The sequence below is a fragment of the Pipistrellus hanaki genome (assembly GCF_964339955.1).
Source record: "Pipistrellus hanaki genome assembly, chromosome: 2".
Lineage (NCBI taxonomy): Eukaryota > Metazoa > Chordata > Mammalia > Chiroptera > Vespertilionidae > Pipistrellus > Pipistrellus hanaki.
The window spans coordinates 199295995-199320944 of record NC_140504.1 but is presented as its reverse complement, the minus strand read 5'-3'; the positions used below and the strand labels follow the sequence as shown (position 1 = coordinate 199320944).

The 24950-nt window shown below is 71.7% G+C and overlaps 1 protein-coding gene across 2 annotated transcripts; it reads right to left on the bottom strand.

Annotated features, from left to right (window-relative positions):
- Positions 1 to 959: 959 nt before the first annotated feature.
- MORN1 (MORN repeat containing 1) lies at positions 960 to 24917 on the bottom strand. Of its 2 annotated transcripts, XM_084874319.1 has the most exons (14): positions 24736 to 24917; positions 23860 to 23931; positions 23060 to 23158; positions 22315 to 22425; positions 20546 to 20636; positions 19999 to 20086; positions 18969 to 19065; positions 17600 to 17710; positions 15715 to 15838; positions 15035 to 15186; positions 10595 to 10719; positions 10415 to 10494; positions 3215 to 3261; positions 960 to 1256 (listed from the first exon to the last, which is right to left on the bottom strand). In XM_084874319.1, the coding sequence occupies exons 1-14, from the start codon at positions 24809 to 24811 to the stop codon at positions 1081 to 1083; spliced, it is 1449 nt and encodes a 482-aa protein (XP_084730445.1). In that variant the 5' UTR covers positions 24812 to 24917; the 3' UTR covers positions 960 to 1080. The 2 variants fall into 2 exon arrangements, with proteins under 2 accessions (XP_084730445.1, XP_084730444.1); XM_084874318.1 differs by lacking the exon at positions 960 to 1256 and having other exon boundaries at positions 2850 to 3261.
- Between the last annotated feature and the right edge of the window lie 33 nt (positions 24918 to 24950).

Here is a 24950-nt window from a genome sequence, read left to right as displayed (position 1 = left end):
ATCCTCGCTGACCAGCCCAGGTGAGCGCCCTCCCGGGGGCCACGCCGCGCTGGGCGCTGGGCCACACCGTGAGCAAGACGCCCACCTTCGGGAGACGCCGACTGGCAGCGTGCAAAGGCAGCAAGAGGAACCGGAGCGAGTGGGAGGAGCCTGGGGGGTGAGCGAGGCCAGGAGGCCTGGAAGGGCCCAGGCAGGAGCCGGGCAGCAGGAGAGGAGGCCGAGCGGGTGGGGTGGGTGGCGCTCGGGTCCTCGTAGCCATTGGGTGTCTCCTGCCCCCTGCTGGGGCGGGGGAGGGGGGTTTGGAGGTGGGACCAGACCTGGGGCCACAGGGGAGAGGGCAGCAGTGTGACTGCGGCCGCACTGGTCTGGGGGACGGGCGGGAACTCGGCTTGGGGCGTTCAGTCTGCCTGCCACCGTCGCGGCTGCGCCCCGGCCTCACAGCCGGCTGTCGTGGCCTGGAGCTGGGGAGAGGCCGGGAGGAAGGCCGGGGAGGGGCACCCCTGAGCCACGCGGAGGGTGCAGGGGCCCAGAGGGGGCGGTGCTGAGGAGGAACAGGCCCCGGGAGGAAGCGGGGCTCAGTGAGAGGATGGGGGAGGGGGGCCAGCGGGTGTGGAGCCGGGCTCTCTGGGCAGGTGAGCCCACGGGGAGGGGCGTCCGACGAGGTGGCACCGCCGGCCCTTCGCGCCGAGCACGTGTCCGGCTGGGCCCCCGCGCCCTCTGCCATCCTTGCTGGTCCTGTGAGGCTCGGACGGGCAGCCCATTTCTTGAAAACCCACCCCCGACACTGGCCCCAATGTCTCCCTGGGGGGCGGCTCCGAGTGCCCACCGAGGCCGGGCGGGGGGTGAGCGCCAGCTGGGCCGGCCTCGCTGCAGGACGGGGAGCGTGGGGGTGCGGACGCCCCCGGAGCGGCCACCACGGGGCGGGCGTGGCAGGACTTCAGGGCTCGGTCGTCAGCGTTGAGAACTTTATTAACACAGGGGCTCTGGGGGCGTGGGGCCCTTGGGCCCCGGGGAGGGGAGAGGGTGGGCCCCGGGGAGGGGAGAGGGTGGGCCCCGGGAAGCTGGGCGGCGTGTCTGCCCTCAGGAGGAGGAGGTGTCCGGAGGGGGCGCTGGTGCCTGGGGGAGGGCGGCCCTCCTGGCTCCGGGCTCCGGGGCCTTCTCCCTCGCGGACACCCGGAGGTGCTTGAAGGCCGTGGGCAGCCTGTGGCCCAGGAACGGGGGGTCGGTCACGTCCTGGACCATGATGACGTATTCCCCTGGGGAGACGGGAGGGGCTCCAGCTGGCTCCGCGGCCTCTGCCTGCCGGCGGCTGCCCACCCCGATGGCGCCCGGAGCCTCCCGCCCGCCCCCACCTGCCCAGCTGCTGGGGCACACGGTGAGGAAATGCATTTGGGCCCTGGCTGGTGTGGCTCAGTGGATAGAGCATCGGCCTGCGGACTGAAGGGTTATGGATTCGATTCCCGGTCGGGGCACAGGCCCGGGTGGCAGGCTCGATCCCCAGTGTGGGGCGGGCAGGAGGCAGCTGATCCACCATTCTCATCATGGATGCTCTCTCTCTCTCCCTGTCCCTTCCTCTCTGAAGTCAATCCTATATAATAAAAGGCTAATATGCAAATAGACTGAATGGCAGAACGACCGGTCGCTATGACGTGCACTGACCACCAGGGGGCAGATGCTTAGCTCAGGAGCTGCCCCCTGGTCGTCAGTGTGCTGGGGGGGGTGGGGGGGGGCGCCGGGCAGGGAGCTGCCAGCACAGCCCCCAGGTGGGAGCCTCTCCCGCCTCCGGGGCAGTTGGCACCCCCGAGGCCCCCGGATGTTAACGGGCGCAGGCTGGGAGCCCCCCCCATGCACGAATGTCGCACACCGGGCCTCTAGTAAAAACAGTTTTTAAAAAGAAATGAATTTGGCGAGTAACCCCTGCACCCTCAGGACTCAGGCTCCGGGGAGGGGGGCAGAGCTGGGGCCGGAGGGGAGGGCGGGCTGTGGGGGGGCCGGGCAGGGCCCTGTGGGGGGCGCGGGGGGCAGAGAGCCCCTCCCGCTGAGGGCCACGTGGCCGGACCCTTTAGAAAACATCTCCCCCTTTTAGGAGAAAAGGAATTCGTTTCCTCTAAAGTGTTTTTCCAAATCATCGCGCTCCGAAGGCCTGGCTGCCCCAAGCCTCGCCCCTCGGCGGGGGAGCAGGGGGGGGTGGTGGGCACTGTCGGGGCCGCTCTGCTCGGGAGCAGTGTGGGGTCGTGGGGAGCAGGGTGTGGGGGGCCGCTCTGCTGGGGACGGGGCGGGCGGGGGGGCAGAAAGCACTCCGCTCCGCAGCCAGGACGCTGCGGAGAGCTCCAAAGTTGGGGAAACATAAAAAAGGAAAATAAGGCCTAACAGAAAGTGCGGTTGCCATGGAAACCGCCCTCTCCCTCCCGGCCTCTGGCCGCTCACACAGGAATGCGCTGAGCGGGCGGAGGCGGCCTGGCCCGGGGACCGAGCGCCGGCCAGGACCGGCGGTGCCCGGGCAGGACCGGGGGGGACAGGCCGCAGGGGTGGGCTCGGCCCGGTGGTTCCTGCCGAGCCGCAGGCGGGGGCCCGGGGGCCGGTGCGGCGGGGGAGGGCCGCATTCCGCAGCCGGAGCGAGAAGGGGCTGTGGCAGCGCGTGTTTGCCGGCGGCCCCGTCTAGGTGTCGCCGGAGCTCGGCCGCCGGGCAGGGGCACCGCGGGGGGCGCCATGGGCAGCGGCCCGGCCCGGCCGCCTCTGACCCCGTCCCGAGGCCTCGGGGACGGAGGGAGCCTGGCTGGGGCCACCGCCGGCCTCAGAACCTCCTGCCCGGCTTCCGCCACGTGGCCCCGGGGGCCCCAGGAGCCGGCTGGAAGCCCCTCCTCAGGCCCGGCAGTGGGGCGACCCCACCCCGGCCCCCAAGACGGCAAGGGGCGCCCCCCTCCCGCCCTCACCCCTCTTCAGACACGCCTGGGTCCTGAAACGGGGTGATCCCAGAGCTGCACCCACACAAGGACCTTCCTGGGGGCTGGGCTTGGACCCAGACACCCCTGGGCTGAGGGCGCCCCTCCCCTCCCCCCCACAGCCTCCAGGGACCCCGCCTCTGGGGATGTCAGGCTGGGCAGCCAGGGTGCCTGCCCCGCCCCTCGGCCCGGCCTGCAGCCCGTTCGGAGGAGGGAGCAGGCGCCCGCCTCCCAGCGGTGACAGATGATTGCTGGGTGGGGCGGACGCCTACCTGGGAGCGCCTCGGTCCCCGGCTCTGCCTTGGCCGCCCCGTCCGGCCTGCGAAGAGGAGGGAGGCCCTGAGTGCAGCCTCGTATGTGGCACCCCTCCCCTGCCACGCACACGCATACACACGCACACGCACACAGGCCACAGTGCGGGGCCCTGGAAGGTCGGAGGGCACCCCCAGGCCACCCCCTCCCCTCAGGGTCAGCGTGTCGGCCCCTCTGGCTGGCCGGCCCTGAGGAGAGGGGCGATGAGGCCGGGCCACGCTCTGCCCTCGGCCTTGGCATCTCGATGTCTGAGCACCAACGTGGCACAGACAGCGGTGGCCAGAGGGACAAGCCCCCCCCCCGGACGGCTGACCAGTGACCGGAGGCGGCGGTGGCCACAGGGCTCCGCGGGGGCCGGGCCCAGGGCAGGGCTGCCCTCCGGGAACCAGTCACTGCCGCCTGGCGGGGCGGGGACGGGAGGGCGAGTGGGGGGCGAGGGGCGGCTGGCCCGCGTCTCTGCGGCCCCCGGTGGGCAGCTCCAGACCCACCCGGCCCGTCCGTCCGGAGCAGAGGGCTTTGGGGCCGTGGTCGCTGGGCAGGAGCGAAGGGCCTGCCCGCCGGCTCCTGGGCCCCGGGGTCAGCGGCCCGCGGACCGGCTGTGCCCGGGGACCTGACGCCCGTCCTCAGGGACCAGGCAGGGGCGGAGATTGGGTGCTCCGAGGGGACGCCCGGTCCTTGGCCCCGGGCAGCGGCTTGGGTGGCGCAGAGGCCCCTGGCGTGACGGGCTGGCTCTGCCCTGAACGGCCCCCCAAAGGCCTTGGAGGGAGCCAGGAGCCCCCAGCCCCATGGCCCCCCTTCTTGCCGTCAGAGGGCAGGGACTGGGGCTCCCCGATGGCTTGGCAACCAGCCAGGCTGGCCCTGGCCGAGCTGCAATACCACACGGTGATAAAAATTTAAAGACAAAAGATTTTAAAATTCCTTCGCGTCGGCTCGGCCCCCGGAGCCACGTTTGGGGTTGGACGTGCGGGGAGGGGCGGCGCCGAGAATAACAGAACGGTTATGAGGAGCTGAGGTTTTTACGGGGCCCCCCGGGCGGCCAGGGGCCGGGGCGCGGTGGGGGAGACGCCGGAGGCCCCACGGCCGAGGTTCCCGGGGAGGCGGCTGGAGCCGGGGCGGCCGTGGGCGCCCGACACCCCGATTGGGCACCGGCTGTGTGCACAGCGCCGAGCGAGCCCCCTGCCCCCCCAGAGAGACCGGGCTGGGCCGACAGGGCGAGGGCGGGCGGGCCTGGGGTTTCCTCTCGGGCCGGACGAGGCTCAGTCCTGGGCTGAATGTCAGCCAGGAGCCCAGGTCGCTGGTTCAGTCCCGGTCAGGGCAGGTGCCCGGCGGGCGGGCTCGAGCCTCAGTGTGGGGGGTGCAGGAGGCAGCCCGCCCAGGACTCTCTCCTCATGGGTGTTTCCGTCTCCTCCTCTCCCTCCAAACCCGGGGAGACACGCTGAGGACACAGCTGCTCTGGGCCGGCCGGGCCTGTCCCCGTGTTCCCGTCTGGGGGTTTGGTTCCCACCAAACGTGAGAATGTTTCCGTTGTTTCCTTCCGTGTTCGGCACCCCCTCCTCCTGCCCCACCTCGGAGCCGGAGTCCTCCCACAGCTCCGCCGCCTCTGGCCGGCAGCATCCTCCGTCCGTCCGTCCATCTGTCCATCCTGGAGTTCGCGCGCCCTCCCCCCTCCCGCTGCCCCCGCCCCCCGCCGTCTCCCGGGAGCTGCTGTGACCTCTCCACATCCTGCTCCTCACACCTCCGCGTCCCCACCGCCACGCCGCTTCCTGAACACGGCGCCCGGCCGCGCCCCCTCTCCCCCACCTCACCGCCCGGCCGTGCCCCCTCGTCGCCCCCCGCCCGGCCGTGCCCCCTCCCGGCCCGCGCCCCCTCGTCCGGCTGTGCCCCCTCCCGGCCCGCGCCCCCTCGTCCGGCCGTGCCCCCTCCCGGCCCGCGCCCCCTCGTCCGGCCGTGCCCCCTCCTGGCCCGCGCCCCCTCGTCCCCCGCCCCTCGTCCCCCCGCCCCCTCGTCCGGCTGTGCCCCCTCGTCCCCCGCCCCTCGTCCCCCCGCCCCCGCCCGGCCGTGCCCCCTCCTGGCCCGCGCCCCCTCGTCCGGCCGTGCCCCCTCCTGGCCCGCGCCCCCTCGTCCCCCGCCCCTCGTCCCCCCGCCCCCGCCCGGCTGTGCCTCTTCCCGGCCCGCGCCCCCTCGTCCACCCGCCCCCGCCCGGCTGCGATTGGCTGGGCTTCTGGTCAGGGTCCCCTCCTGGCACTCCCCGGGTGCCGGGGCCAGGCGCTGAGACCCCCCGGGGGCCGGACACCCTGAGTTCTTGTGTTCTTGGTGCTGTACGGGGTCCTGCCCCACGACCCGCGTGGCTCAGGGGCGGAGCGTCGATCTGGGAACCAGGAGGTCAGGGCACCGGCCCGGGCTGCGGGCTCCGTCCCCAGTGGGGCGCGAGCAGGAGGCAGCCGATCCCCGAGTCTCTCTCATCATCGATGTTTCTCTCTCTCCCTCTCCCTTCCTCTCTGAGATCAATAAAAACATTAAAAGGAGGAGGAGAGGAGGAGAGCTCAGCGCGGCTGGCGGGAGCCGGCGAGGCAGAGCCGCGGTGTTCCGTATCGATGCCTCCCGCCGGAGCTGGGCCTGCGGAGAGGAAACGGAGGCGGCGGGAGGCAGCGGCCTGCACACGGAGCCTCCTCGCCTACGTGGCCCTGCGGGGACTCGCTCCGCTTTTCTTAAAGAAACTGGGCAGCAAATAAAGACTGGACTTCACATGTGACTGCATGACACCAAGAACTGGTCACAGTTTCCACTGTGCAAAGGGACAGGCCCCGAAGAGGTGAGACTCTGGCTGAACGACGTAACATTTCTGCTGGTTAAGAACGTTTGGCTGTGGTAACTGGCCTTCAGCTAAAACAGAAAACTGCCTGGAAACATGAAAATATGCTTCTCATGCCGTGGTAACACAGCCCCCATGGGTGCTGCTGGTATAATGGTAAATAATGTCAAGCTCCGTTTCCTAGCAGTTATTATATAACTTCTTCTTCTTCTGTCTGCAGAAGAAGGAGAAGGAGACAGAGTCGGGCCCTTTGGGGCTTTGCTGTTAAGCTTTGCCACGTGGGTTTGAGGGGTTCAATCCCCAGTGAGGGGCCCGGTGCCCACACCCCGTGGCCGCGCCCTCGCCGTCCGAGGCCCGAGAGGGTCCCGTCAGAGCTGCGTGGCCTCCGGGCCCTGACGGCCTCTTCTGGGTCAGGGCCTCAGGGCTGGCGGACGAGGGTGAGCACACGGACCCCGAGCGGAGCCGTGGCCCAGGCGTGGCCATGCACCCGGCGGACCCGGGGCCGCAGCCACGCTCCGTGCCTGGCTCTCAGGCCTCCGAGTGGCCGGGCCGGGATACCCACGGCGGAGCCGAGAAACCGCCACCACCGCGAGGGGGCGGAGCCCCGGCCCGCACAGCCGGCCCTCCGCTGGGGCAGCTGGGACGGTGAGGCTCAGGAGCCGCGTTGGACCCGGGGCCAAGCGCACGGTGGGCGGCGAGAGGAGGGGCCCTTCCCTGGTGAGCCAAGCCCGTCCGCCCCAGCCCAGCCTGCCCTGGGGTGTGGCCTGGCGCCCGAGGTCAGACAGGCGGCCGTGCTGAGACCAGCTCAGAAACCACGGCCCAGCCACCTGGGGGCAGGGGCTCGGCGCGGGTGTGCCCCCGTGGCTGGTGAGGGAGGCCCCCGGAGCCAGGGTCGGGCCCGCTGTGGGGGGGCGCTCGCACAGCCTGTGGTCGCCGCGGTGACGAGGTTCACGTGGAGCGGGGGGAGCCCGCCCCAGTCAGACACAAACTGGGGGAGCCAGGGCTCTCCCCACCTGACCCGCCGCGGGGGCGCGAGGCCAGGCCTCTGTGGGCGCCTCCCTGGGACGCCCAGAACCGGAGCCACAGCCCAGGGCTCAGCCGGCCGAGGAGGCCCCTCTGTCCCCGGGGCAGCGGGGGGGGGGGGGGGCCTCCTTACCCGGCTCCGGGGTCCCGGGGGGTCCCAAGGCCACGCTGAGCCTCCGAGTGAGCCCCCGTACCTCCCCCCCCACACACACACACGAGGCTAATGAACCCCGCCTGGCCTGGGTGAGGGGTTGGCACCGTTTGGGGGCCCCGTCCCGGGGGCAGTGGGCTCCAGGCCCAGGGGAGCCTGCCGGGTGTTCTCAGTTTGGGGGTACCTGCGAGTGGTGCCCCAATGACTGCCAGAGCACCCCCAGCCTCTCTCTGCGGGGTGCCCGCTCCAGCCCTGTCAGGCGGAGGCATTGCTGGCTAAGGGGGGTGGGGTGAGGACGGCCAGCTGCTCCCCCCGACTGCTCCCCTCACCCGCGCTGGGTCGCACGGGCCCTCACAGCCGCTAGCAGTTCCCGGCGTCAGGCACCCGCCCCCCGTCCTCTCCTCTGAGCGCCCCCCGCAGGCCCCGGCCCGGAGGGATGGGGGACAGAGGCCCAGCCCACCGCAGGCCCCGGCCAGGAGGGACGGGGACAGGCCACGGGCCTGCAGCCTGGACGCCCTGTGGCTGCAGCCCCACGTCATGGCCCTTGGCCTCCCCGGGGGCTGCTCTCCCTGTCTGCCCCCCCCATGTGGCTGCTGAGCTCCCAGGAGCTCCCCCCGCTGGGCCCCCCAATTGGCCAGGACACTGCCCGGGCTCAGGCCCCCCGCGGCCAGGAGGAGCCCCCTGACCGCACTCCCTGTGACCGAGGCTTCTCCCGAGGGGCTGGCATCCGAGAGGACAGGTGTCCTCTGGGACCCGGGACCCTGTGGCCGCTGCCCGAGCTCCTGGGCCTGCAGGGCCAGCCGGTGGGCTCCTGCCCAGAGGCTGGGGGCGGGGTGTGTGTGTGTGTGTCCTGTGGCCAGGCTGCGGCGGGTGAGGGGGCGCTGGCCCAGCCACGGGGCTCAGGGGGCGAAGGCTGTGTTTGCTGTGATGCTCAGGGGTCACCCCGGACCTGAGTGGAGGGGGCGCGGGCTGTGGGCCCCAAACACTGACCCAACAGAACCGCTAACCGGCTCCCCCTGTCGGCTAACGACCGCGGAAGCGCCAGCCACAGAAGGAAGTCCCGGTCACACCCGTTCTCCTCCGGGCGGGCGGCCGGGGTCTCTGGAGCCTCACAGCAGCCGCGGGCGAGGCGGGCGGCTTCCCGGCCGTGGCCGTGGCCGTGGCTATGGCGTGGAGCCGGCGGAGGGCTGTGCCGGCTCCGACCCCGAGGCCCCCATCGGTTTAGGGGAAAGAGGCTCCCGGGGAGAGGCCGTGGAATCCAGGCCGGGCTTTGCGGCCCACACCGTCCTGTCATGTTGTGAAATTCCGTCATGTGCCAGGAATGTCTCCGCAGGAATGCCGGCTGCAGCGGGTGGCCTCCCGGGAGCGGGAAGCGGTGACGGGCAGGCTCACCTGGCCCGGGGCGGCGGCTGGGCACCACGGGAACCACGTGGGGAGAGTGTGAAGCCCGTGGGCAGCGGGACAGCCGGTCCCGGCCCCCCCCCCCCCCCCCGCCATCCGGGCCCTTTCCCTGGCGAGGGGGCTGGCCCTGGCTTTGAGGGTCACCGGGCGGAGGAAGGGGCTCCTGGCCCGGCTGAGGCTGTGTGGAGGCCGAGAGGGCCGTGGCCACCAGCCCGGTCAGCTCACAGCCCAGGACTCGTGGCCGAGGGACGGCCTTGTCCACGCGGGTCTCCCCCGTGGGGTGCGACCACCTGGTCGCTGCTTCTCCCCGGCCCTGGACCGGGGGCCGACCAGGAGGCAGAGCTGCTCACGGAGGCTCCTTCGTGCCAGCCCGGGGCTCCGCCGTGGCCCTGCCACCAGAAGCTCCTCGCCCTGTGCCCACGGCCCACAGCCACATCGCCGCTGTGCCCACGGCCATGTGCCGCCGTGTCCAGGCCCCACGGCCACGTCGCCGCTGTGCCCACGGCCACGTGCCGCCGTGTCCAGGCCCCACGGCCACGTCGCTGCCGTGTCCAGGCCACAGACGCAGTGCAGGGAGCAGAACGCAGTGCGGAGAGCAGGGCCGGGCAGCCTGCTGGACTGGGCTGGGCCTTGCGGGCTCTGCCTCTGCCTGAGCCAGCTCCGGGGGGACCCGAGGCGCCCGTACCCCATCTCAGCAGCGGGTCAGGCCAGCTGCCCCTGCCCCCCTTGCAGAAGGAGGGTTGCCCAGAGAACCCGTGAGGGGGGAGGCCTCACAGCAGGTCCTCAGGGCGGATGAGGCAGCCCCGTGCGGGGGGCAGGAACATCGGGCAGAAAGCGCCGGGGGCGAGAGGGGCAGGAGCTGGCACCCCTCCTCCACCTGCGTGTGGCCCTCGTCCACAGCCTGGAGCCCGGGGGGCTTCCAGGGCATCGGGGGGATCCAGCCCCTGCCCCCCCTCCCGCGGCTGAGCCCCTGCAAATGCCCCGCCCCCGGGGACCAGCAGGAACCACACACCCTCGGCCGCGGCCCGCGAGGCAGGGCCTTAATGCGAACCAGACGCCCGTGCGGCCGGCCTCCGCCCGCGGCGGGGAGGCGGCTCCGGCTCCGGGGCTTCTGGGTCCGGAGCCCGTGCGGGCGGAGGGAGCCGGTGCGGGCGGAGGGAGCCGGTGCGGGCGGAGGGAGCCGGTGCGGGCGGAGGGAGCTGGTGCCGACAGAGCCGGGCCGCCGGGGTGGGTGGGGGGGCATCCGAGGCCGAGCAGGGGCCCTGTTGCCCTGGGGGCACAGAGCTGGGTCCCTGGCGGAGGCCTGAGGCCCAGGCCCCTCAGCAGGGCAGGCGGGAGGGTGAGGAGGAGGCCCAGGGCCCCTGAGGACCAGATGGGGTGAGGGTGGGAGGGAGGGGAGGGTGGAAGGGTGAGGGGGGCTGGGGCTCTGAGGGGAGGAGGCCATGGGCTGGCACTCCCACGTGTCCGTGTGGCCCAGCCCGGTGCCCGCAGGTGCCCCTGAGGGCAGCGCCCGCCGCACCCCTCCCGATTCCGGTCATGTGCCCTCATCCCTCGTCCCTCCTCCCCTTGTCCCCGAGGGGCTGGGGAGGGGCGCCGGGCTCCCCTCAAGCAGCAGGCCCGGCGGGTCCCGCTGTCCAGGCCATAGAAGCCTGTGGCGTCTGCAGGGCTGAAGGCGGGGGAAACTGAGGCAGCTGTGCCCCGTGCTCCCCCCCCGAATGTGCACCCCTGGGGCAGCAGACGACCCCCCAGTGCCCCGAGGGCGGCCCCTCCTACCTGCCGCCTCCCGGAGGGTCCTGCGTGGTGGGCATCCCTGTCCCGGGGCCCGGGCCGCCTCTGGGCCGGCCGCTGGCCTCCTGGGGGAGCAGGGGAGGCTCAGGGGCGCCCGCAGCCCCAGCCCCCACCCCGGCTGCCGCGGGGCCGCGTGTGGCCCGGCCGGGGGCTCCCCGCCCCTACCTCCTGCGGGCCGCCCAGGAACGGGACCGGGTGGTGGCCGGGCGGGGGTGCCCCGAGGCGGACGTCCTCGAACTGGGCCCAGCCCTGCCACGCTCGCCGGCAGCCCTCCGGACAGCGCCCCCCAGCTGCGGAGAGAGAGGGGGCCCCCGAAAGACGACCCTGAGCACCCGAGCCCGGCCACAGCCCTTCCCGCTGCCCAGCGGGGGCGGCGGCCGGGGGGCTCCGGCCACAGCGGGGGCAGCGGCGGGGGGCTGGGCGGGGCTCCGGCACAGCAGCCCCCCCAGATCCCCCGGAGCCTGTGACAAGGACACCCCCCGTCCTGGCTGCACAGGGGGGACTCGGCACGGAAATCAGGAGACGCCGAGGCCCTCGGGGTCTGGCCGGGCCTGGTGTCCCTGCAGGGGGTACCCCTCCGTGGCCCCTGCCCCTCGTGGCTCCCAGGTGTGAGGGTGAAGGCCCCGCTGCCCTCCCTCCCCCGCCCCGGCTCCCCCGCAGGAGGGCAGGTCCGCCCCGCCCTCCCTCCGCGCTCCCCACGGGGACGGCGGCGGAGGCTGGTGCAGGGGCTCGGCGAGCGGACGGCGTCTGTCCCCGTGCACTGGACGGGCCCCGGCCGAGGCCTGACCACCCCTCCATCCCTCCCCCCCGAGCCCGCATCTGTGAGGGGGAGAGGCCCCGGCCGAGGCCTGACCGCCTCTCCGCCCCTCCCCCCCGAGCCCGCGTCTGTGAGGGGGAGAGGCCCCGGGCCCAGCGTGTCCCGAGTGCAGGTGGAGGGGCTGACCTCACGCACACGCCCCGCCGCTGTCTGTCGCCGGGACAAGGCCCCAGCTCTGTGCCCTCGGCCCTCTGCCCGGGGGGGCACGCGTGTGCTGGACGGCGGGCACTGAGGCCGCAGCTCCTCCATCACAGCCTCGGACCCCGAGGCGTCTCCAGGGGCTCGGGGCGCAGAGGGCATTGGGGTGCAGATCCCCGGCCGCCACGCCGGCCGAGCCCCCTCCCTCGGCGCCTGGACACGCGTGTGGTTCGCCGCCTTCGGCACCCGCTCTGCACACACACGCCACCCACACGGGCCTGCACCCCGGCCGCCAGCTGGTCCACGTGTCCATCCACGTACGTCCCCCAGCGACACCCGCACCCAGCACCCCGGCCGCCTTTCTGAGGCACAGCCCCTCCCCCTCGCCCGTGCCCCTCCCGGCCCCCATCCCGGCCTCTCCTCGGCCCCACCTTGGGGTGCAGCCAACGGCCCGGCCTCTCACCCCCCTTGCTCTGAGCCCCCACTCCTCACGCTCCAGCCTGGAGTCCAGCCCCCCACGCCCTCCTGGCCCCAGGCAGGCCTCCGGCATGGCCACACCCTCAAGCCACACCCCCTCACCCCCTCTCCTGGGCCCCCCTGGGCCCCTCGGCCTCACACCCCAGCCTGGGCGCTCCCACCCCCTGCAGCCCCTCTGCACCCCTAAAACCCCGAAGCGAAAAGGCTGCGGCTGCCGCCAGCTCCCACGGGAAGGACGGGCGGCCGCCCAGCCGGCAGGGCTCCGGGGACAGAGTGTCGGCCTGCGGACCGGAGGGTCCGGGTTCGGTTCTGGTTAAGGCAGGCCCGGGTTGGATCACCAGTGGGGGGCGTGTAGGAGGCAACCGTCCATAATTTCCTCTCATGGTTGAAGTTTCTCTCTCCCTCTCCCTTCCGCTCTGAGGTCAACAAAAATAGATTAAAAAACAGAGACGCCGAGGGCAGGGTGCCGGCCGCTGCCTCCCTCGGGGGGGAGGGGGGGACACACCAGCCTCACCGCGGCCCTGAGCGGCTCCTGGTGCACTTGGGCGCTGCCCGGCCAGGGCGCCCGGAGCCGGGCCTGCGGGCAGAGCCCCCGGCTCGGAGCCGCCTGCAGCGGCGGCAGCGGAGGGCGGTTATGGCAGCTGCGGCTTCGTCAGCAGGACGGGTCCCCGGAGGGACGGGCAGGCCGAGCGGCCGGGGCGGGCGGCGTGACCTCTCCGAGGAGCGTGTCCGTTAATCACCTTTCACAGGACTCCATTAGCTCCCTAATCGCCTGTGTAGGGCGCGGGGACGGCGGGGAGGCCGCCGGAAACGGGACCCCGGGGGCCGCCGGGCGGGGCCTCGGTGGCTGGGGAGGGGCTGGGCCTCGGGGACGGGAGGGCCCGCGGGGCGAGGACACACGCTCCTCCTCAGGGCGGACACGGGGCCAGGGCCTGGCTCCTCAGACGCCTCCCCAGGCCCGGGGCCAGGCCTGGCCCGTCCGGCTGATGCCCAGACCCCGAGGCCCCGGCCGCAGGGAGGGCGCCCCCGCGGGCCAGGGCAGGTGTGGCCAGGCCGAGGGGCGCCCTGTGTCCCCGCGGGGACAGGAGGGGCCCCTGTGCGAGCCCCGCCAGAGGCGTCCGTCCCCGGGGGCGCAGTCAGGCCGTCCGCCTGCGGGCCGGAGGGAGCCCCAGCGCCCCCTTTCCCCCTGCTGCCCCCTCGCCCCCTCGCCTCTCCCCAGGATCCTGGAGCCTCTCCCCCTGGCAGACCCCACGGAGATGCCGGGAGGGGCTGATGCGTGTGGGTCCCAGGCCGCTGCCCTCTGGCTGTGCCCATGTGGCCGCAGGCCGAGGGAGGCAGTGCCCGGGTCCCCGGGCAGGAAGGAGCGGCCCCGGGTGCTCCCCCGAACCCCAGGCCGTCTGCCCCCCGCCGCCCCCGCCCCCACGCCGCCGGCTCCTCCTCCTCCTCACGGAGCCCCCAGAACGCGGGGCAGCTGGGGCAAGGAACCCACGTCCCGGACAGAGGGAGGGCGTGTGGCCTTGGACCCTCGGGGGCCTGGCTCCCGGCACACACACCCGACACCCCCGGTCTGAGTTCACCCCATGCCGCGTGCTGGCCAGAGCCCCCTCCGTGCCGACCTGGGACAGGGCACCAGGCGCCGATTTCCGCTCCGCGCGGACGGGGGCTGCTCTGCCGCAATTAACCAGGCAATTAGCACTAATGCCGTCGCCCCCCCGGAGGCCCGCGGCTCAGTCGCTTTATGGCCGATCGGCTGAGCGGCAAAGGGCACCTTGGCTGTTAAAGTCCCGACAGCGGCGGGCGCGCCCGGCTCCATCGGAGGACGCAGAGCCACGCGTTCGACAAGGAAAAGGGGAACCACTCGGGCCCGCTGGAGGCACTTCCTGGAGGGTTTCCTTCATTAAAAAAAAGCCCGGCCCATGTGGCTCAGTGGTGAGCGTCCACCTAGGCACCAAGAGGTCAGCGTTCGATTCCCAGTCGGGGCACAGCCCGGTTTCGGGCTGGATCCCCAGTCGGGGGCGTGAGTAGGCAGCTGGTCCATGATTCTCTCTCCTCATTGATCTCTCTCTCTCTCCCCCTTCCTCCCTGAAACCAATAAAAACATATTTATAAAAAGCAGCAGTGCCCTGGCCGGTTTGGCTCAGTGGATAGAGCGTCGGCCTGCGGACTGAAGGGTCTCGGGTTTGATTCCGGTCAAGGGCATGGACCTTGGTTGCGGGCACATCCCCAGTGGGGGAGGTGCAGGAGGCAGCTGATCGATGTTTCTAGCTCTCTCTCCTCTCCCTTCCTCTCGGTAAGAAATCAGTAAGATATATTAAAAATAAAACGTAAAAAGCAGCAGCAGAGCAGCAATCTGAGCTCTGTGCCCGCTGCAGCGTGTGAGGTTCTGTATTCGGAGACGGTGGGACCCGCGGGGCCCAGCCAGCCCGACCAGGTGTCCCCCCAGCGCCCTGGCAACGGCCAGCACGGACATCGGGGCCAGTGGGCTAAGACGGGGTCTCGGCAGACACCCCCTGAAAACAAGAGCGTAAAAGGTCCAGTGAGAGCTGTGGCGGGAACCAGGACAGGGAAGGGACTGAAGGCAAAAACCGTCGGAATAGAAATCAGCGACTCTGTTCCCGGAATTGGTCTGGACTGGATCCCAGCGGCGCTCGGCGGTCTCAGACACACGGGTGTGTCCCCCCCCCCCCGCCCCCCGGCCAGGCAGCACCCACAGGCACGGTGGACCTGGCGGGGTGCTGGCGCCCAGGGCAGCCCAGGGCGGGCAGGGCCAGTGCCCGGCCTCCATGGCCTCCCTCGGCCGCTTCGGACTGACACCCTCGGGCGGAGGTGCCCCCGGGCGGGCGGGCTCCCTCGCAGGGGCCACGAGTCCGGCCAGGCTGCCCTCAGGCCTCCTCCAGGCCGGTCCCCCCGCCCCCCGCAGCCGGCAGCACCTGACCGCCCGCCCGGGGCACCCGCTGCAGGTCCCGGACCTGCGGGATGGCGTTGCGGCCTGGCTCGGCTCACCCACCGCGCCCATCGCGCCCGCAGGCTCAGGCCCGGGCCTGGGTGCCTGGCGCCCGGTGGGCAGCCCCAGCCTGGCGTCTCACCCACGGCAGGGCACCTGGCACCGTCCCCCCTGTGCCGGGCGCCTGCGCCCCCCCACGCCGCCCCCACGCCGCGCTGGCTGCACTCACCGGGCAGGCCGCCGGGGGCGTCTCCCTGGTCACACGGGGCGTCCGGGGTCTGCGCCGCCGCGGGGTCTCCCGTGGGGGGTGACGCGCTGGTCCGGGCACGTTCCGGGCCCGACGGGCGGTCAGACAGCGGGTAGGGGATGCACTGGAACCCACTGCGGAGGGGGCGGGCTGGGCTCCGCAGGGCGCCAGCTGGGGACCCCCGGCCGTGGGAACAGGGGGCCCAGGGCACCCCAGGGGGGAGAAAGGGCCCGCTGCCCTGAGATAAGGGGGTGCAGGCGGCGGGAGGGCGGGTCTCACTCTCGGACCCCCTGAGACCCCGCGGAGCCCAGCCCGCCTCCCCCCGCCTGCGGTGCCCACTCCCCCCCTCCCCCCGCCTGCGGTGCCCACTCCCCCCTCTCCCCCCCTGCGGTGCCCACTCCCCCCCCGCGGTGCCCACTCCCCCCCTGCGGTGCCCACTTTCCCCCTCCCCGCGGTGCCCACTCCCCCCCCTGCGGTGCCCACTCCCCCCCCCGCGGTGCCCACTCCCCCCCTGCGGTGCCCACTGCGTGCCCGCGCCTCTGCCTCCTCCCCGAGACGGAGCATGGGTGCTGGTGGCTGCGTGCCCCGTGCGGGTGGGAGCAGGCGGGGCCGGGGGGGACTTCCCACCCCGGCTGAGGGGCCCTGCCCGCCCCCTCACTCACAACGGGGTCTGGATGGGCGCCTCCCGCCGGCCGGCGTCCACGCTGAAGAAGCTGACCTTGGAGTAGGCCGGCAGCTGCACGTACCGGACGCCCGCGGAGACCCTCAGGACCCGGCCGCCCTCGCCTGGCGGGGGGAGCGCGCTGGCCCAGGAGCGGGGCCGTGGAGCCACCCCGGGGACACTGCCCCTCACTCCCACCTGCCCCCACGGAGACCGGGCGGGGAGGGAGGGCCCACCGAGGCCTGCAGGACCCGGCTCGGGGGGAGTGGTCACGGGGACCGAGACGCACCCACGGGTCCCACGCGAGTGCCAGGAGGCAGAGCGGCGGGGGGCCCGTGGGGCCGGGGGTGACGGGCTGCCCGCGGTGGAGGGCCTGTCTGGCCTGTGAGGTGGAGACGGCTGTCCGACTGCGGGTTTACTAAAATTTACGGAAAACCGTGGGATCACGGATTCAGGTGAGCTTTGTGGTGTGTAAAGGACAGCGCAGGAAGTGGTTACGTAGCCGATTGTGAGTGAACACACGTGGTGCCGCCACCCCTCCGTCCTGATTAACGCCTGCTGAGCTCGGCCGGTGTGGCTCCGTGGCTGAGCATTGACCAATGAACCAGGAGGTCAGGGTTTAATTCCAGATCAGGACACAAGCCCGGTTTTGGACTTGATCCCCAGTAGGGGGTGTGCAGGAGGCAGCTGATCCATGATTATCTCTCATCATGGATGTTTCTTTTTTAAAAAAATATATATTTTATTGATATTTTACAGAGAGGAAGAGAGAGGGATAGAGAGTTAGAAACATCGATGAGAGAGAATCATCGATCAGCTGCCTCTTGTACACCCCCTACTGGGGATGTGCCCGAAACCAAGGTACATGCCTCTGACTGGAATCAAACCCGGGACCTTTCAGTCTGCAGGCCGACGCTCTATCCACTGAGCCAAACCAGTTTCGGCTCGTCATGGATGTTTCTATTGTTTCTATCCCCCCACCCCCACTTCCTCTCTGACGTCAATCTATATATATAAAAGCCTGAGTGACCATCCAACCTTCTGACCGTCAGACCATCCGACCGGTAGCTATGACGCACACTGACCACCAGGGGGCAGACGCTCATCGCAGGAGCTGCCCAACTGCGGTGACTTGGCAGCTGCGGTTCTCGGGTGACACACCCGGAGCCAGAGAGGAGGGGGCCGGTTCCGGGTGCGTCACTGGAGAACCGCCCTCTCACGATCGGGACCCCTCGGCGGATGTCAGAGAGCCTGCCAGCCCGGTCCCTGCAGGCCAGGCCGAGGAGCCCCACTGCCCGAGGGGCAGGGGCAGCCGGCCAGGAAGGGGCCACGGGAGGCCGGCTCCAGGGCCTGTCCAGCCCGTCTCGCCCAGTCCCGCCCTGGGGGCCACCTTCCAATTAATCTCCTCTCAGTGCGCACGAATCCGTGCACCGGGCCTCCAGTAAAAATACATTTGAAAAACCTTGTTGAGCTGAGGCGAGTGTGACATCAGGGATCCTGTGCGGTTATTAGCGGTCCTGCTCCCCCTGTAGCCCCCCACCCCCCGCCGTGGCTCAGGTGGGACGTCGGCCTGTCCCTCCCGGCCTCACCACCGGCTGACCGGTCCCGGGAAGGGCAGCAGGACGGGCTGGGGCCTGGGGGGGTGAGGGGGGGTGACGGGGGGATGGGGCGGGATGAGGGGGGATGAGGGGGGGATGGCTGGATTCCCTCCCAGGCCAGGCCTCCTCCCCTCCTGGCCGGACCGGCCTCCCAGACGCGCCCGGCTGCACTGTCACCGTCCTCTCGCTCTGATTGCGTGACCACCGCACACGGGCATGCACACACACGCTCACACACGTGTGCACACGCACGCACACGCACGCACACGCACGAGGCTTCCTGCTCACCGGCGGCGACCGTCCAGTCGTCCTGCAGCAGCTGCACGTGCACCGAGAAGGAGGCGCCCGGGGCCACCTCCAGCACCGCGGGGCCCAGGATCACGGTCCTCACGGCGCGGCCTGGGGGAGCAGAGGGGCTGCAGGTGCCGGTGCCGGTGCCGGTGCCGCCGGCCTGCGGTGCCCGAGGCCAGAGCCCCCGTGGGCGACACCCCGCGGCGCCTCGCACCGAGGGCCCCGCCTGCCGGTCACACAGGCAGACGCAGAGGCCAGCCCCTGACCGGCCGCTGGGGGGGGGCGTCCCTGAGGCGTCGCGGTGTCCAGGCCGGTGGGTGGCTGCGTTTGGGGTTTTCCCGCCGGGATTCTTTGGGGCAGAACCGCCTGCCTCCACCTCCCGGGCACCAAGTGCTGGGGGCGCGGGCGCGGGGTCTGGGGGCTCACGCTGGACCGGCCCCTGGGCCCCTCCTGCCCGGACCCCCTGCGTCTGCGGGCGGCTTGGTGTGGCCGGGTCCCCGCACAAGGACCCTCTGGGGTCTGCCCCACAAGAGTGAGGCCTCTCGCACAGCCCGACGGGCGCTGGGGCTTCAGGCAGGGACCAGGGAGCAGGGACCGGGCAGAGGGGGCCGGGGACCAGGGAGAGGGGACCGGGGACCGGGGACGGGGGACCAGGGACCAGAGGACGGGAGGAGCGGGGCCGGAGGAGGAGGGAGAGCAGGCCCCGGGGTGGTGGGCCTTCGGGGGGCGCCCAGCAGGGTAACCAACGCCAGAGCCCACTTGGGGGGGGAGTTGGGGCAGTCGCCACCCCGGATCCTGCTGGGGGAGGTGAGGCTGGGTCACACCCAGGGGTTCGGACAGGGCCCCGATGTGGGGGTGATGTGACTGAGGAGCCTGAGGCAGGGGGGCCCCTGCAGGGCCAGGCTCCTGTGGGAGGCTCCGTTGAGGGGGTGCCTGGCTGTGGGGGGGCCCTGCACCCCAGGGGTCCGCCCTCCCCCAGGCCCCGGCACGCCCTTTCCCAGGACCTAGGCCCGGCCGGCTCCGCGTGCCCGGTGGCCTCTCCCCGCCAGTCACCCTGGTCCTGCTCAGGGGGCAGCCCCCCGAGGAGGCCCCTGCGGGCCCCGGCCACCTGTGCTCAGGCTCGGGCAGGCTCAGGGGGGACCGGGCGGGGCTGTGGGTGGGGGACCCCGGGATCGGAGCGCCCAGCGCTGGAGGCCCTGCCTGCACGGCCCCCTTGGGTGCAAGCCTGACGGGCCTCGGAGGTCAAGAGCCTGGGAGTCGCGGGGAGCGTTTAGCTCCTTCAACCGGGCGCCCCGCTCCGCCCGGCGCTGGCCCTGGCCCCTGGGAAACACAGCCAGACCCGGGCGGACCCAGGAGGGGCACCTACCCACGGGGTGGCCGCTGATCCACAGGCCCCGGTAGACGACCCCGGAGCAGTGGGCCACGCTGCCCAGGCCGCTGAGGACGTCGCTGTGCCACTGCCCCTGCGGGGGCGGGGGTGGGGGCAGGGGCGGGGGGAGCGGGGGTTAGGGCCACGCGTGTCCCCTGGGGTCGGAGCCTGCGCGCTGCGGGCCAGACAGTCCCGTCCCCGGTGCCGGTGGGACCACAGACCCTCCCCGTCTCCCGCCAGGCTGCAGCCCCGGTCCCCAGGCCACGGCCCACCGGCATCCACTCGCAGCTGCGGCGTGGGCAGAGCTGGGCTGCCCCCTGGTGGCGAGTGGACGGGCGGCAGGCAGGCACCGGGCGAGCCTGGCGTTGGCAGGAGCCTGCCCCACCTCCCGCCTCTCGGCCTCTCCGTGCCGGTCAGGGAGGCCAGGGGGCGGCCGTGACCACGGCGAGGCCCTGGGCGCCTGGGGGCCGAGGGAGGACCGGGTCCCGGGAACAAAGCTCTTCCTGGCGCCCACTCTGCGGGTCCGCCTGCCCGTGCCCCTCCGCCAGCTCCAGCCCGGCCAGCCCTCCTGCGGCCACTCCCGTCTCCAGGGTTCGGCTCCCGTGGCCACACCGAGCACCGCAGCCTCCAGCCACCAGCTGCCCCTCGTCCACACGTGGCCCCATGACCGGGTGGGGGGCAGCCTGGCTCAGGGGCACATGGGCCTGGGCCTGGGCGGGGGCTCCCCACGCGCCTGAGCCTCCTCACCCATGTGCCGCCCCTAAAGCCGAGGTGGTGCTTTCCGCAGTGACGGGGGAGGAGGGAGGGGGGAGGGGGGAGGGGGGAAGGGGGAGGGGAGGGAGGAGGAGAGAGGGGGAAGGGGGAGGAGGGAGGGGGGAGGGAGGAGGGGGAGGGACACAGGCCGGCCCGGAGGAGCAGAACCGGCACCTCGGCGGGCGGTGGGCCCTGGCGCAGGCAGCGGCGGACTGAGGCCCTGAGCTCCGGCCGCGGGGCGGGGCCGGTGGAGCGGGGCAGCCGGAGCCAGTACCTCGTAGACGGAGCCGTCCGCGCAGCGCAGCTCCCCGTGGCCCTGCCGCTGGTCCCGGACCCAGTCGCCCTCGTACTCGTCCCCGTTCCTGCGGACACGAGGCCGCCTCAGGCCGGGAGCCGCCGGCTCAGCCCGCTCCCTGACCGCAGGCTCTGCTTGGACCGGCGCCGGCAGGAATGGGTGCGCGACAGCCCGGTCCTGAGCGCACTGGCCACCCCCAGTGAGGGACTCGGCCCCCCAGGTGTGAGGGACTCGGCCCCCCAGGTATGGGCTCACCCCCCAGGTGTGGGCTCAGCCCCCCCCAGGTGTGGGACCTGGAGAGACCACAGGGAGGAAGAGGGGGAGGTGAACCCACAGATCCCAGCGGCCGGATTCTGGATGAGAAACCAGCCCAGGAGGGCAGGCCCTCCGTCTGAGGGTCACACACACACACGTACACACGTACACACACACACACACATACACACAGGTACGTACACACACACACACACACGCACACGCACACACACAAGGGCTCGGAGCAGTCAGTGCCGAGGGCCGTACTCACGGGAAGGCCATGTGCCCGCGGCCGTGGCGCTTGTTGTTGTGGAAGTCCCCCCAGTACACGCGCCCGTCCGCGTCCACGAGACACCCGTGTCCTAGGAGAAGCCAGAGCCCAGCTGCAGCCCGGGCGGGAGGCGGGGACCGGGCCAGGGCGGGCCCCGGGGCGGCACAGGGGCAGGAGCAGAACAGGCGCCCAGGGGCTGGGGGGTGACCGGGCGCCCAGGGGCTGGGGGGTGACCGGGCGCCCAGGGGCTGGGGGTGACCGGGCGCCCAGGGGCTGGGGGGTGACCGGGCGCCCAGGGGCTGGGGGGTGACCGGGCGCCCAGGGGCTGGGGGGTGACCGGGCGCCCAGGGGCTGGGGGGTGACCGGGCGCCCAGGGGCTGGGGGGTGACCGGGCGCCCAGGGGCTGGGGGGTAACTGGGCGCCCAGGGGCTGGGGATGACTGGGCGGGGGTGGCTGCCCCGGGGGAAGTGGCTGTGGGGTAGCTCTCCAGGCCCCCGGGGCTGAGACCTGCTTGTGGGGCGTGTGTGCACGCGTGTTCGTGTGCGCACGCGTGTGTGTTTACTGGGACCTGCGTGTGAGTGGCGAGGTCTGAGTGGCCATTCCAGGGCCTCAGCCCGTGGGGACGCGGCTGTACCATGTTCCGGGTTTTCCGGTTTGGACGGATGGCTGAGCCAGGCCATTCCTACTGCTTTCATTTATTTATTAAAAACGTGTTTTTATTGATGTCAGAGAGGAAGGATGAGGGAGAGAGAGAAACATCACTGACGAGAGAGAATCGTGGATCCGCTGCCTCCTGCTCTCCTGCCCCCGCCCCCCCACCCCCGGCCCCAGGATGGAGCCTGCAACCCGGGCCTGTGCCCTGACCGGGAATCCAGCCCTGACCTCCCGGTTCCTAGGCCGATCTCAGCCACGGAGCCCGCCGGCTGGGCCCTCCTACTCCTAGCACGAGCAGCCCTCAGAGGACCGTCCTGCTGGCCTCTGGGCAGTGGCTTCCGGGAACCGTGAGCCTCCGGCCTTCGGGCCGTGCCCCCGCCCACCGGCCAGCCTGGGGCGGTGAGGAGGCGTGACCGCCAAGGCCTCTGGTGCCGGTGCTTCTGGCCTCCGGGAGCCGAGGCTGCAGCGGGGCCCCGCCCGGGTCCGGCCACCGTGGCCGCCGGGGACCGTGGCCACCGTCTGCAGACCCCACGCGAGGCCAGAAGACCTGCAGGCTGAGCCCAGGCCAACCTTGGACCCGGGATTGCAAGCAAGTAAGGAAAGGGGGTTGTTTTCAGCCCCTGGGGTTTGTTTTTTGTGTTAATCCTCACCTGAGACCGTTTTCCCATTGATCTTTAGAGAGAGGGGAAGGGAGGGAGCAACAGGACAGAGAGAGGAACATCGATGTGCGAGGCACATGGGCTGGCTGCCTCCAGTATACGCTCCGACCAGGGCCAATGATGGAGCCTGCAACCTGGGTACGTGCCCTTGGCCGGGATCAAACCCAGGACCCTTCAGTCCTCAGGCCAATGCTCTACCCACTGAACAACACTGGCCAGGGCTGGGCCACTAGGTTTTGGGGGGCTTGTCACGCAGCAGTGGCTGGCGTTACAAACACAGCTCCTGCCCCCCCCCCCCCCACACACACACACTGCGCCAGCCACGGCTCCGGGCACAAGAGTGCACCCTCGCCTGCTCCCCACCCCACAGTCACGCTGGGCCCCCGGTCACCGCGGGGCCGAGCCCACCACCCCACAGGTCGGGCGCCGGGCAGGGGTCGGGCCTGGGGGCCAGACCTTCCCTCACGCCGTGGGACAGCTCCCCCTCGTAGCGGCCCCCCGCTCTGTACTCCATGACGCCCTGGCCTTGGGGTTCTCCGAAGACGAACTGGCCGGAGTAGGTGTTTCCTGGTGGCGAGGGGGGGGGGCAAGGTCAGGGTCGGAGCCGGTGCCCGTTGCCTGAGCGGCGGCGGCGGCAGGGCTGTTCGGGCGGACTTTGGTTTGGGAGGGAACACGGGGCCTGGTGGCACCGACCTGCCCTCCCAGTTCCCGCAGAGCCCACCCCGGTGCCTCGGTGGGCAGCGATGTCCCAGATCCGAGGGGGAGCCTTCTCCCCTGGAACTGACCACACGCCTGCCCCGAGGGCCTGAGGGTCCGAGGCAGCCCCCGGCCACGCTGTGGGGCCACGCCAGCACCCACCCCGCTGGCACGGCGCTGACAGACCCCTCGGAGCCAGGCCCCGTTCACAGCTGGGAGTGCCTCCCGCACCGGGAGGGAGACGGTGTGCCAGAGGGTGTGGGTGTGAGAGGACGGTGTGCCAGAGGGTGTGGGTGTGAGGGGACGGGTTGCCAGGGGGGCCAGCAGGCGCCAGGGTCTGGGTGTGAGGGGACGGGTTGCCAGGGGCAGCAGGCGCCGGGGGCTCGGTGTGAGGGGACGGTGTGTCAGAGGGTCTGGGTGTGAGGGGACGGTGTGCCAGGGGGTCTGGGTGAAGGGGACGGTGTGCCAGGGGGCAGCAGGCACCAGGGGCTCCGCGGGGGCTGACCTGTGTGGGCCCAGTGGCGGCGGCCGCGGCCCATGATCTCCCCGTTGGCGAACTCGCCCTCGTAGTAGCTGCCGTCCTTAAACAGCAGCTTCCCGCGGCCTGGGAGGAACGGACGTCACCCACGGCGGCCAGGACCGCGGGAGCCCTCACGCTTCTCAGGGCGAAGAGCCGAGGGAGAGCCGCGACGTGAGTACCGTGGGAGCCTCGGGCAGAAGCACCGCCAGAAAAGCCGAAAGGCTCAGACAGACGGCGCTGGGCGGCCACGGGGACAGGGGCTCACACGGAAGCACACGGGCCCGGCCGCCTGCTTTGGGGCTGGAGCATCAGCCTGCGGCCCGGGGTCTCGGCCGGGCTCCGTGTCCAGGCAAGGGCACGACCTTGGCTGTGGGCTCGCTTCTTACCCCCCGTTGGGGTGCTTGTGGGAGGGGAGTGGTTAATGTGTCTCTCTCACATCAATACGCTCTCTCTCTCTCTCTCTCTCTCTCTCCCCCTCCCTCCCTCTCTCTCCTCCTCAACAGAACTGTCAGCAGAGCCCCAGGCAGACATGACACTGAGACCGCCAGTGACGGTCAGACACTCGCTTCTCTGCAGCTGAGACGTCCTATGAAAGGAGACAAGCTCTTTCTCGTCAGAGATGCACCCTGAAGGCGGGAAGGTGGAGGCCCGGGCAGGCCCACCCAAGGCCTTTCCTGGGTGAAGGTGGCCGTGAGGGGCCCAGTCCCACCGGCACCCGTCCCCTCTCCCCCCTCCCCCCAGCTCCCCAGGGGGGCAGCCTCGGGGAGAGGCCAGAGACTTCTTACCGTGGGTCTTCCCTCCTTTCCACTCCCCTTCGTATCGGAAGAAGGAGTTGGGGTACACGTAGACGCCGTAACCTGACGTGGACAGGACACGGTGAGCATGTGGCACGGGCAACCCAGATGGCGGCCGGCCCAGGCTCCAGCTGGGCGGGCTGGGGCCCTCCAGGGGTCTGTGCACTTCCCAGCATGGCTGCCCCGGGCTTCAGTCTGGGGTCGGGACTTGACCTGTTTACTGCCCACCCCTCTCCCCTCCCTCCCTTGTTTGCTTATGCACCAAGCATGTTGAGCGGGCCTACTCCGTGCAGAGAGGCAGCCCAGTGGGAGGGCCTTGAGAGTGGAGAGGGGACTTCTGAGCTGAGCCTAGCCAGCAGAGGGAGGTGAGGGCCTGCGGGGGTGGGGTGGGGGTGAGGGGAAGGGGGTAGGGGGAGAGCTGGCCCCTCCGGTGGCCTCCAGGCCCATCAGAACAAAGCCCTCCCTCCTGCCACGCCGCTGAGCGCACCATCCCCCAACTCTTCCCCCCCAGTCCCCTGGTGTGTGTGTGGGGGGCACATTCTGCGGGAGCGGTTTAGGGGAGCGCGGCGTGGACTCGGAGTTCAGCCCCTTTTCTTTGACTCTGAGGACAGCTCCCGTCAAACCTCTGAACCGCGCGTCCAGGCTCGGGTGCCTCCGGCTCGGTCTCCAGGCCCCGAGATCCCTCCGGCCCGGCCCGCGGGGCACCCGCACCCGCACCCGCGGAGACGAAGCCCCTTCCAGGGCCAGGGGCGACCGGCGGGGCTCGTGGAGGTTCGCGTGGGGATCAGGGGCGCGGGTTCCGGACGGAGGCCCGGAAGGGCGTAGGGCAGCCGCCCCCCGCCCGCTGCCCAGCCCTGCAGCCGTTACCGTCCTGTGGTGGCCGCCCCTGCGGGTCCCGACGCTGCGGGCGGGAGCTCCGGGTTCCGGGGCTGGCGGCTGCCATCTTGCCGCTAGCGGTTTACCTTGCCAACCGCGACAGCCTCCTCTATTGGCTGCTTGGTCGCTAGGGGTGTGGTCACGGGCCCAGCCTCCGGGCGATCACAAGATCTGGAGTGGCTTCATGCGGGCCCGGAGCCAGACGA

Excerpts from the sequence above, each read along its gene's own strand:
- MORN1 (XM_084874318.1), bottom strand. The coding sequence starts at position 24,811 with ATGGCAGCCGCCAGCCCCGGAACCCGGAGCTCCCGCCCGCAGCGTCGG. Across the intron at positions 15,839-17,599 it reads CGACTGGACGGTCGCCGCCG|GCGAGGGCGGCCGGGTCCTG; the intron begins GTGAGCAGGAAG and ends TCCCCCCGCCAG. Across the intron at positions 3,262-10,414 it reads GACCCTCCGGGAGGCGGCAG|GCCGGACGGGGCGGCCAAGG; the intron begins GTAGGAGGGGCC and ends TCCTCTTCGCAG.